The 12,787-nt window shown below is 42.4% G+C and overlaps 1 protein-coding gene across 1 annotated transcript in view; it reads right to left on the reverse strand.

Moving 5' to 3' along the window:
* Positions 1–225: 225 nt before the first annotated feature.
* Positions 226–12,787, reverse strand: part of LOC131836745 (uncharacterized) — a 50,773-nt gene continuing 38,211 nt past the window's right edge. The window contains exon 2 of the mRNA XM_059182456.1: positions 226–3,319. Within this exon, the coding sequence (XP_059038439.1) occupies positions 2,921–3,319 (399 nt within the window). The 3' untranslated portion in view covers positions 226–2,920. The remainder of the gene's footprint in view (positions 3,320–12,787) is intronic.

Consider the following 12,787-nt stretch of genomic DNA (forward strand, 5'->3'; position numbering starts at 1 on the left):
ATACGTTGTATTATTTATTACATTAGATATAAAGCAAATTGTTTTATCACCCATCCATCTTTCTGTTAGAATTTACTTGCGTACTCTCATCTATTCCTCCACTGATTTTTAAAATCATCATATAAACGATGATTCTGGATGACATTTCATTAGATATGTAAATTAATTTGGGAAGGGCAGGCACTGTTATGACATTCTAGCATTCTTAATTTTTAAAATTTGTACAAAGATTTATTTATTTATTTATTTATTTGAGAGAGTGTGCGAGACCTTGCAACCATGGGTGGGGAGAGGGGCAGAGGAAGAGGGAGAAGGAGAGAAGCAGACTCCTCACTGAGCCAGGAGCTGGATGAGATTAAGGAGGGCTCAATCACACAACCCTGAGATCATGACCCCAGCAGAAATCAAGGAAATTAAGAATCAATTACTTAACCAATTGAGCTACCCAGATGCCCCTCTATCATTCTTAGTCAGTTGTTACTACACTTAGGCTTTTTTCACATTTTAATAAGGATTCATAGTTAGTTCTTTAGATCTTTTGCCTTTCTTGTGCATTTTACTTCTAGGCATTTTACAGTTTGATTTTTTTATTAAAAAGTGGGATTTCCTCCCTCCTGACAAATTTCTGTTGATTAAAAGTAAAACTACTTATTTTTGTACTTTAATTTTGTGTCCAGTTACCTTATTCAATTCTTTTCTTTTTTGGGGGGCGGGGAAGACAGTGTGTGCTAGTTTGGGGGGAAGAGGGAGAGGGAAAGAGGGACTCTCAAGTGGGGCTCCATCTTATGACCCTGAAATCATGACCTCAGCAGAAATCAAGAGTCAGATCTTTAACTGAGTCACCCAGGCACCCCACCTTATTCCATTATTTTAATAACAACAAGAACTACCAATGGGCCAGGCATTATTCTGTTTTTTTATGTATATTAACTTACTTAATCAATATTTCTAAAAGCTAGATACTATTGTATCAGTTTTACAGATGATGAAACTGAGACGTAAGGTAGAATTTTTTAGTCTTTCTAGGAAAACAATATTCTAATCCTAAAAGGAAAAATTTACTATTTACCAATATTTAAAGTAATTGTTTTATTTTATTTCCTTATCATATTGGCTAAATCTTATAAAACAATATGGAATCACAGAAGAAATAATAGGCATTTTTCCTTCTTCCTGATTTTAATAGAACTGATATGAACAGAAATTATAGGTAAACCCAAATGTACACTGATAATTTGATAAAGAATTATGTGTGCAAATAATGATATAATAATAATAATAATAATGGAATAAAATTTAAAAAAATAAAAGGATTTATATGTGCAAGTAAGAAACCCTTGGTCAATCCCACACCCTGTTAGGATTTTTTCCCTCCATTGAATACCCACCCAACAGCAGTTTAAGCCATAAGAAGTCCAAAAGAAAGTGATCTCGGGGTAATTTAGCAGCTCATTAAAAATGAGTCATTAAAAATGGGAGAACTTCCTGAAATTTCTGTTCAACTGTCCCTGGCATGTTTGACTTTTCCCATGATGTTTGTAACTTAAGGATCATAAGATGGTAGTCAAAGGTCCACAGCTGGTAAGAGGGTTAAATTCAGGACTACCTATTCCATTCTGTTAGGGGAGAAAAAGCTGTCACATTGCCAAACTGAGTGTCAGGGTTGCACTGGGTTTCACGAGAGCTCCTGTAGCCAGAAGGTGGCCATTGTGGGCTTTTCTGGATCACTGCCTTTGGACATTAGTTATGTCTCTGAGGTTCAGAGGCTAAGTTCAGATGGAGAAGAACATGTTTCTGTTATGATAAAGAGTGAAAGGGAAGGAAATCCTCCCATTTGCCACAACGTAGATGAACCTGGAGGGCGTTACGCTAAGTGAAATAAGCCAGACACAAGGGCAAATACTGTATGACCTCACTAATAGGTAGAATCTAAAAAAGTGGACCTCCGGGAGCCTGGGGTAGAATGGAGGCTGCTGGGAGCCGGTACAACCTCAGTTATAAGAAGAGTAAGTTCTGGGGATCTGATGTCCAGCACAGTGACTACAGTAAGTAACACTGTATTGGATGCTTCTTGAAATTTGCTGAGAGTAGATCCGAAGTGTTCTCACCACTGGAAAACATATACATACATTGAGTCATCACACTGCACACCTTAAAATCACATTGTACCAAGTAAATATATACAATTTCTATTTGTCGATTCTACCTCAATAAAGCTGCCCCCCCTCCCGATTTTTTCTTGTTTTTTATTTTTTTAACGAAAAGAGCACAGCTGAGACTCCCAGAAACAGGCTGAGGCTCTAAGGCGACTCCCCCGAGGACAGACTGAAGGCAAGAACCAGACAGAAAGCAGCAGCGGCTAGGTGAGCTGGCCGCGCGCTGCGGGGCGGTGACGCCGATGACGGGCCGGGGTGGCCAGAGCGAAAAGGCAGTCACCGGGGACCTGAGTGAGCGGCGGTCCAGCTGCCACGACAGCAGCTTCACAGGTGAGGGGAGGGCGAGGATCTGTCTGGCCCCTGATGGCGCGATTTATTTACTGAAAGTCACGGACACACGGCGGCGTTCCAGGCGGAGTCACGCAAGGTTCTCCTCCCGGCGGACGTGGGTCAGAGCCCACGGTGGGGGGTGGGGGTGGTGTCCATCAACAAGCAAACTCTGCCACCTTCTTGTCAAACTTCAGATGAACCTAAGTGGTGTGACGAGAGCTCGAGCCAGAGGAAAGGCTGGAGAGGGGCCGTGGTGGTGGCCGTGGCGGTGGGCTCCTGAGGGTGTGGGGTGAAGGGTGCACCCAGAAGAGCAGCGACTTCCAAGGCGTGGCGGGCCGGCCTGGCGTGGGCTGGAGAACAGGAGGGGTCATCCGGGAACCCGGAGTCACCAGCCTGGAGTCCCCCCAGGGGCCGCAGGCTTGATCTCGGCTTCTCTAAATCCTTCCTGCCTGAGACACCAGGCCCTCCTTCCCCCGGGGCGAGCCGTCCTCTCCTTCTGCTGGGGCGCCCCTGCCCACCTGCCAGGTGCTTAGCCTACCGCATGGTTGTCTGCCTACGGTTGGGAAGTCAACAGAGCTAAAAATAGCAGAGCCTAGGATGGAGCACAGTGATGAATCTGCTAAATTCTGCCGAGAGCCGGGAGCGGCAGGGAGACGGGAGAGGCCCGGGGTGCCCCGGGGCAGTCTCTTCCCTGAGAAACCATCACAAGACTTCTGGTATGGATTATTCTGCCTTTGTGCTTCTTTATGGGAAGAAAGCAACTCCTGCCCGGTTTGCTCCTTCTCAGGATGGCAACTGCACCAGGTGTTGTTACAGCGTCTTCCTCGGCGATGCTGATGAAAAAGAGAGAGAAGAAAAACAATATTTACCTAATTATGGGGACCCTATTTGTGGTTGGGAAATTACACATGCAGGAAGATATGAGGAAAATCACTCAAATATCACCACCTAGAGATAACTATTATTAAGGCTTTTAGTTTTCTATAACTATAGTTAGTAATATATTTGGGTCTACCTGAGGTCATTTGGGAGCTACAGTTTTGTATCCTAATTTCAAATTTAGCATTAGTTAGCAATCACTTTCCCACCGACAGTATCTTCTGTAGGTCCCCAGACTGGGGTCTAGGCTCCGGCCATACCAAGGGAAATAAGGCAGCCAGAGGCTGGGGTGGGCAAATGCCAAAATTATGTCCCATGAGGTAAACAGCCGTGGTGTTACAACCTTGGTAGTCTCCTGGCTTTCTTCCCCAGTTCATAAGACGATGTTGCTGGAAGAGGACAGGAGAGACTCAGAGACTCGGAGACCAGCTTTTAGAGCAGAGGATTTTCTTTGGTGGGGAGCTGTCAGACTTGTGCAATGCGTGATGCATTGCTGAGGAACATGCACACACACCCCCACACAAATGGCATTTAAAAAAATTTCTGACCACCCATATCGCGGCACACATCCTGATTTTTGCCCTCGTGACTGGGCCTTTCTAACCAGGGAAGCTGGCCGATTCATAGTCATGTGAGGTGAGGAGAGCTGTCTTCAGTGAGGACCCTGTCAGAGGGAAACTGTTCTCTGCCTGACTTGGAGCCGAAGACTTCGGCTGCCTTCTTCTTTTAGTCCCACACGAGCCTCTTAATGGTATTCGTAATGAGTTCAGCCAATGGAACATTTTAATCAGCTTCTGTATTCTTACAATTTGGGTGTCTTTGTTATCTTTGTCATTCTTACTGTGGCAAGGCTAAAGCAGGAGCCAAACATAAACCCAGCCCACTTCTTGACGGGCCCTAGTCATAGCATGTGTGTGACTTTATTGTCCTTTCTTACTTGGGCATAGCATGTGTGTGACTTTATTGTCCTTTCTTACTTATCTGAGCGCGGAGGGTCTCGTGAAGAACCGTTATCACACAAGGAGCAGGCACTGTCAGCTGCCTGCCCAACAGTCATTTCCTCCTTCTTCAGCGTTGACCACAGTAAGAAGGAAAGAGCAAAAAAACCCCAAAAAACAAAAAACCAAACAAACAAAAGAAAACAATGTAAAGGTAGGAATAAAAAGGCTGAATAAATACAAGTTGGGACTGGTCGAAGTCAATCGTGGGAATCTTGAACCCCTTTGCGAGGGGTTCAATCTTGACCTCACTATTCAGCCTGCCTTGCTGTTTGAGACAGCCACGAGATTCAGTTCCCATGATGGGCACAGGAAGAAATCTGGAAAATACCTCCTTCCTGGAGAATAAGAAGGGTGTTTTTCCCTTGCCCCCTTTTTCTCATCTTTGAATGTCGTATGAAGACCTAGTGCCTACAGCTGTGGCAGCCTAGCCATCTGGTGACAGTGAGGTGACAGCACGAGGGTGAAAAGCCCCCAGGCTCAAGATGCTGATGTTGAAGTGTGAAAAGGAACTAGATCCTGGATGACATTTTTGAGTTACCAGTCAACCCCAGAATTGCCCACTTTGGGAATCTTTCCTAAAAAGTACGAAGATTTCTCATGGTTTAAGGCACTCTTTTTTGGAGGTGAACCTATCCTAATTGATACATGCCAAGGAGAGGCTCAACTTTTCTGAAAGGCAATGTCAATATTGTAGTAACTGCTAAATTACATACCACAAATTCAGTGTCAGGAGTTGACCGGTTGGGTGAATAAGATGCATTTTTCTTTCAACTGGTGAAAGCTGATCCTTCCAAAAGATGGACAGATTAAGATGAGGGAGTGAGCAAAAGGAATCATCCGGAATCTGTATCCCATAATCCTTGAGCACAGTTATCGTGGCATACTTTTTTATACACATTTTTTAAAGATTTTATTTTTATTTGACAGAGACAGAAAGAGGGAGACAGCACATGCAAAGGGAGTGTAAGGCAGAAGGAGAGGGAAAAGCAGACTCCCTGCTGAGCCAGGCAGCCTGATGCCAGACTTGATCATGACCTAAGCCGAAGGCAGATGCCCAACTGACTGAGCCACCCAGGTGCCCCACTCTTTTTCTTAAAGATTTTATTCAGTTTGAGAGAGAGAGAGAGAGAGAAAGAGAGTATGTGTACAAGTGACTGTACAAGCAGAGGGAGCAGGAGAGGGAATGGGAGAAGCAGATCCCCACTGAGCAGGGAACCCCACATGGGGCTCGATCTCAGGAGCCTGAGATCACGACCTGAGCCGAAGAAGGCAGCCACTTAACTGACTGGGCCACCCAGGCACCCTGTGGCATACTCCTTAGGCTTCTCAAGTAGGCAGAGTGGCAGGCAGAGGCAGAGAGAGAAGCAGGCTTCCTGCTGAGTAAGGAGCCCAATGTGGGACTCGATCCCAGGATCCTGGGATCATGACCTGAGCTGAAGGCAGATGCTTAACCAACTGAGCCACCCAGGCGTCCCTATGTATGTTTTTTACAACACCTAACAGAGAAAAGTGAACCTACATAGTAGAGAAACAGGGAGTCATACTCACAAATAGAGACCTCTCAGAGCATTTGGTGAGCACTAAGGAAGAGCCCGCCTGTCTTACGCAGGCGTTCACCCTGGAGCTGATGGTACAGAGTAATGCAAATTCAGGATCAAAGGAAATTAGAAATACCACTTGATTTCAGCTACTTTAGAAGGAAACATTTCAGTTTCCATCGGTTTTTAGTGAGTGGTTATTCATTTTGCAAATTCATTCACTGACGGGTTTTTGTTTTTTTTTTTTAAGATTTTATTTATTTATTTGAAAGAGAGATAGAGATCACAAGTAGGCAGAGCAGCAGGCAGAGAGAGAGGGGGGGAAGCGGGCTCCTCGCTGAGCAGAGAGCCCCAGGACCCTGGATCCCAGGACCCTGAGACCCTAAGCTGAGCTGAAGGAAGAGGCTTAGCCCACTGAGCCACCCAGGTGCCCCTCACTGACAGTTTTAAATGGTCATTGGAGTCACAGCATCTAAATTGTTGTTGGGTCTATACAAAAACTGAATTACAGAATCTCTTCAGGAATATGGTGTTAAGGAAAGTTCCTGAACTTTGAAGTTGGACCAACAAGAATTCAAATTTTCTACTTTTAACTAGATGTGACCTTGGATATAATCCTTTACTCCTTTGAGCCTCATTTCTTAAATGAGGATAATAAGGCCCATTGCAAAAGACTGTTGGGTCATTTAAGCGAAGAATGTCAAGTACAGATAATATGTACAGATAAGTGGAAAGTACAACACATAGCAGGTGCTGATAACTAGGAGCTTCTCTGTCAGTTATGGTCTAATAGGAAATAGATGGAATATGCAAATTAGCATGTTTTAACACTTTTCCCCCCTGACAAATGGATTTATTTCCAAAGGTGGGCAGTACACAGGGGAACCACATCTAGGAAAAATTCCCAGGTTAAAAAAACGAAGCTGCTGTTCAAATTTAATTCACAAGGGTGTGTTTGTCACCTCATTGTTGTCTTAGCGAAAACCAGGAAACAACCCAGATGTCTGAGTATAAGACATGGATTACATTCGTACAGCTGAATATCATAAAACCAATAAAAATAGCATTGTAAAAGTAAATGTATTGACACCAAATGTATTAGCAATATAGTGCTAAGTGGAAGAACATATTGAAAGGAACATATTGAAAGATCTTCTGGAGAGCAGAATCTATTTTGTTAAAGTTATATTTATAATCTCAATTTATATCTAGATATTATTTAAAACCAGACCTTTAAGATTCCCTTGGAATCTTTTGTAAAGATTCCCACCTCCCCCCCCCAAAAAGCCAGCCTTTTTTCAGTCCTCAAAGAGGTAGAAAGTTGATTTCATATCTTTGGGGGGGAACTGGGGGCTTGACCCTTAACATGACTCAGATGATTAGATGGGAATGGCCAATATCGTTTGGTCATAGGCCATCTGGAGTGTGTTTGCATCAGAGCTGTCTCTGAGACTGTAACTTCTTTGGGGCGTGGGTTCAAGGTGAGGGTGGAAAAGATACTATTGCCTGCCTGTGTGAATTTAGTGAGCACTGCCTTGCCAAGGGTTGCTTGTCCCTTTTCGGTTAATCTCGTGCAGGATATCTAGAGCTGGGAAACTGAAAACTGCAGGAAGGACAGGAGGCAGGATCTTCCCTTTAGAACAGAGACTGTAAAGAGTAATTGGACTGGCCATGGTTTAGCTCAAAGGGGGCCAGATGATTGATGTCCGTCCATGTGTGGAATTACTTAAAGCAGAATAACCCAGAAAGCACAGCTGCTGGACTATTGTGATCTGTTTTCATTGTCTGGCTGGGGCCACACCTCCGAGGGCGGAGGGAGGAAGCTTCCTCTTCAGTGGAGAACACAAACTAAAGTGGTTACAGGGTGACAAGCAGTAATGACAATGATAGGAAACGTGCATGCCAAAGAGTGTTCTAAATGTTTTACTTGAATTATCACTTTAAATACTTAAAAACCCTATGGAAAAGATACTATTGTTTGTGTAATTTTATAGATGGAAGAATCCTGTACAGAGAGGTGAAGGAACTTATCCAAAGTTAAGGAGCTGGTGAGTAGCAAGAGACGGAATTTGAACCCCCATCTGGCTGCAGTCAGACTCTTACCTTATGGTCTGCTGCCTCTCTGAAGCGAGGGTAATGTCCTTGAGTAAAGCTGGCTGGACAAGAGCAAAAGGGAGAAGGGGAACTGGGCAAACTGGGATGAATGTCCTGCCTGGACAGACAGCTACTGGTCAGCAACTGCTACTGTGGAAGAAGGTGGGCCCGGTGTTTCCAGGTCCTCTGGGTTCTCAAGAGAAAACAGAAACCTGGATTCCTAATTTTAGAGTACACGCCTAGCCAACACACACACATACATGCACGTATGTGTACACACATGCTCATATTATCATGGACCAGTAATTTCTGTACCCTGTATTAAAGGATCAGACATTTCCATGTTCAATCATTCCCCAAAAAGGAGAGAACTGAGTAGATAACCTTAGATGGGAGGAAGGAAAAAAAAACTCCACCATTTATTATGTTGTTATTTTAGGCAAGTTAATTTATGTCTCTGAGCCTCTGTTTTCTCTTCCATAAGTTGGAGGGGAAAACAGTATTATCTCATAGGGTTTAGGTGAGGGTTAACTGGGGTGACCAACTTTTTAAAGCACCAACCTGGGACACAGCCATATCAGACTAAAATATATACAATATATAATATATATTATATTATAAATGCATGTCATAAATTTATTATATACAATGTATAATCATAATTGGCATAATTATGTTTTATTACTTTAACAAAAAATTTGGAAAAGAGGTGTTTATTTGAAATTATACATCATTCTGTATTATTTATTTTTATTTTTTTAAAAAGATTTTATTTATTTATTTGAGAGCTAGCAGAGCTAGCTGCTGAGAGGGGCAGAGGGAGATGGGGAAGCCGACTCCCCGCTGAGCAGGGAGCCGGATTCAGGGCGTGATCCCAGGACCCTGGACTCATGACCTTAACGGATTGAGCCACTCAGGTACCCCTGTATTATTTACTTTTAAATACTTCTAAATAGCATGTTATTGCTATTATTAACATAATTATGTTAATTAGAACAATAGTAATCTGTCCCAGCACCATTTGTTCAAAATACTGCTCTTCACCCACTGAACAGTGTTGGCACCCTGGTTGAAAATCAGTCGCCCGTAGGTGCGTTGGTTTATTATATATTATAAGACATATAAATGTAAGACTTTTTAAAAGAAACACATAAACCAATAGGACTAATTAGACAAGTATTACTTATATTTAATTAAAATAATAATGACCTTTATCCTTCTGTCCCTTATTTTCACTGTTTTCCTTTTCCAGTATTACTTACGAACTTTAGAACATCCTTTTTTTTTTTTTTTTAACATAATGGTAAAACTGAGCAGTAAAACATAAAATTGGACTTTGATTTGCAGTTTTGCTCTTACCAGGCCCACATGACTCTGAGTCTAGGTATTAGTCTGATGTGATGACATCAAACTAAATGTCATCTCTTTTTTTTTTAAGATTTTATTTATTTATTTGACAGAGAGAGATCACAAGTAGACAGAGAGGCAGGCAGAGAGAGGGGGAAGCAGGCTCCCCACTGAGCAGAGTGTCCGATGCGGGGCTCAATCCCAGGACCCTGAGACCATGACCTGAGCCGAAGGCAGAGGCTTAACCCACTGAGCCACCCAGGCGCCCCACTAAATGTCATCTTAACAAAAGCATGCGAACTCAGAAACTGATGATCTTACTTCCAACCAGCAGATTTTCTAACTTGTAGAAAGTAGTTTCCAGCTCTCTAAAAAGTCTATCCACATGTTTTCATAGGGTTCTTTGATGGATTAGTTCTTTGTCAACTAATTAGGTCCTTTGCATCAGTGGATTCATCCTATAGGCCATCCAGGTCTTAAATACCCATCTTTTAAAAAACTATTCTGAAACACATGAAATGCCACCATAATTTCAACCTTTCTTTCTCAGAGAAAATAGTTTTAAAAAGCACAGAGATAATCTGAACTTGTGAAAATGAAGGTGGAGTCCGATAAGTTACCAGGTAGTAAGGAAATAAAGAAGTCCTATTTAACTTGGTCTCTTTTTCTGGTAGTGGGTTTTGTTTTTGTTTTTCCTTTTGTGTTCTGGAACAGTGTTATTTCCAAAAAAGGAGTCATTTTTCACTGTATGAGTTCTTGTCACAACTTACAAACTACATCAAACTCAGGAGCAATCAGTTTATCCTTTTCTAGCCTCTTCAGAGACTATCAATTTTAGAGAAGCAGCATATACATTTCTTTCTTTCTTTCTCTTTTTCTTTCTTTCTCTTTTTAAGATTTTGTTTATTTATTTGACAGAGAGAGACACAGCAAGAGAGGGAACACAAGCAGGGGGAGTGGGAGAGGGAGAGGCAGGCTTCCCACTGAGCAGGGAGTCTGATGTGAGGCATGATCCCAGGACCCTGAGAATCACAATCCCGGTCGAAGGCAGATGCCTAACGACTGAGCCACCCAGGCGCCCCTCTATTTTACTGTAATCCCTCTTCTCTTTAATGTTTTCCAAATTAGAGAAGGATATTCTTCTTATCCCACACTTTGAAGATTTGATTTTTATGGGAGGCCAACATTTTAACATCTTTTCTATGGAAGGCAGCAGTGACAGCTGTCTTGTAGGGGAAGGTATAATGAGGTTATCTCCTTCCATTCTGTAAAATCAAAGATCTCATTAAATGCTTTTGTACATTTCGAGAACACTGAAAATGACTAAAATTTTTCATTATGAATGTTTCAATTTCACAGGTAAGCAAGTCACCTCTTGTTAGCAGTGTTATCTACAAAATGTGTGTGCAAATTCCTTAGAAGCTACGACCTCTTCATTTTCTTTGGTAAGGTATTTACGGACTGAATGGAACTTGTCAAAACTTAAATCTTCACTGTCTGCTGACTATGTAGCTAGATGAGCAAAGTCTAGTTTGTTTCTGGACAAGATTTCAACAACCTGTTGTCTTATATTTTCTCTGCTTCCATTAAAATCTTAGTAGAAATCAAGATGATGATTGAAACTCCAGTTTTGAAATCAAAGGACCTTTTAGTTTCAGAGCTTTGAAGCATCATCTGATGTTCCCTAGAAGCAGGGATGGTTGATAAGAACTGACAGAATTAGCTCTACACTTTAAGGGGCCAACATGTCTGTTATGAAACTCTGCCCTTTTGTGTGCCCTTAGGACTTTTTGGCTGCAACTTTTGAATCAGGAAATGTAACTTCATTCAATATTGTGGAGCGGTCAAGGTAACTATGATAATGTATTTGTTTCTTCCTGTGTTATATGCAAGGTAATTCAGCAGCCATGCTCTTCAAGTTAGCATTTGTGTCTTTGCGGGGGGAGACAAAACATTTTTTATTGATTTAGAAGTATTTGCCTGTCTCGTTCCAGATTTGTGAAGTTCAGTTTCTTTTTTTTTTTTTTTTAAAGATTTTATTTATTTATTTTACAGAGATAGATCACAAGTAGGCAGAGAGGCAGGCAGAGAGAGAGAGGGAAGCAGGCTCCCTGCTGAGCAGAGAGTCCGATGCGGGACTCGATCCCAGGACCCTGAGATCATGACCTGAGCCGAAGGCAGTGGCTTAACCCACTGAGCCACCCAGGTGCCCCTGAAGTTCAGTTTCTATATATGCTGTTACCTCCCCTCTCCACCAGGCCCAACCCCAAATACTGTGCACTATGGTCTGTTCTGGTCACATAGCTTTGAGTAGAATAAATGAGCTTTTTTTTCCGAGGCCAGTATGTGACATCCATTCCCTTTATTTTTTAAAGATCTTATTTATTTGAGAGAGAAAGTGAGAGAGCAAGTGGGGCGAGGAGAAACAGAGGAAGAAGCAGGCTCCCTGCTGAGCAGAGACAACCCCCCACCCCCGGCTCGGGTCCCAATCCCAAGGACCCCAGGATCACGATAAAAAGGCAGATACTTAACCTTAATTGACTGAGCCACCCAGGCGCCCATTTAAAGGGCCCTACTTGGAGGCTCCACTAATTTCAGCCTCAATGAATTGTTCACAGTTTTCACTATCTGTTAGCCAATACCTCCATCCAGCCCTTATTGCCCATTTATCTAACAAGAGGGAGAAGCCACCTGCTTAAACTTGGGAGAAACATTGTTCCATATCTTGATGTAGGTGGTGGTTACACAAGTATTTACCCATGTAAGAATGCATCAGGCTGTACATTTAAGATTTGTTCATTTTATTTTATATAAACTATACCTCAAAGAATGATTAACAAAAAAAGAAAAAGTAGAATGACCTTCGAGCATTTATAACCAGGGGATGTGATTAAGTCTGGATAACTAAGGAGGCTTTTTTTTTTTTTTAAAGATTTTATTTATTTATTTGACAGATAGAAATCACAAGTAGGCAGAGAGAGAGGAGGAAGCAGGCTCCCTGCTGAGCAGAGAGCCCGATGTGGGGCTCGATCCCAGGACCCTGAGATCATGACCCGAGCTGAAGGCAGAGGCTTTAACCCACTAAGCCACCCAGGCGCCCCTAAGGAGGCTTTTCTGAGGAAGTAACATATGAGCTAGAATGTGAAGTGTGAGTTGCTGTGAAGCAGGCAGGAGAGGGCAAGACAGACCCGGACAGAAGGGCCAGCGTGTGTAAAGGCATGTCTTGTTAAGTGTTTTGTAAAGGCACACATCTTTTACAGAGTTCTAAAATTCTAAAAAAGTTCTAAAAATGTCTTTGACATTTAGAGTGTTAACCCATCTGATGCTAATTTTTGTGTATAATGTGAAGTATGGGCGTAATTTTATTTTTCCTCATATAAATAACCAATTCTCCCAGCCCTGTTTATTAAAAAATTTATCCTTTTCACTGATCCATTATATA

The sequence above is a fragment of the Mustela lutreola genome, chromosome 7 (genome assembly GCF_030435805.1).
Source record: "Mustela lutreola isolate mMusLut2 chromosome 7, mMusLut2.pri, whole genome shotgun sequence".
Classification (NCBI taxonomy): domain Eukaryota; kingdom Metazoa; phylum Chordata; class Mammalia; order Carnivora; family Mustelidae; genus Mustela; species Mustela lutreola.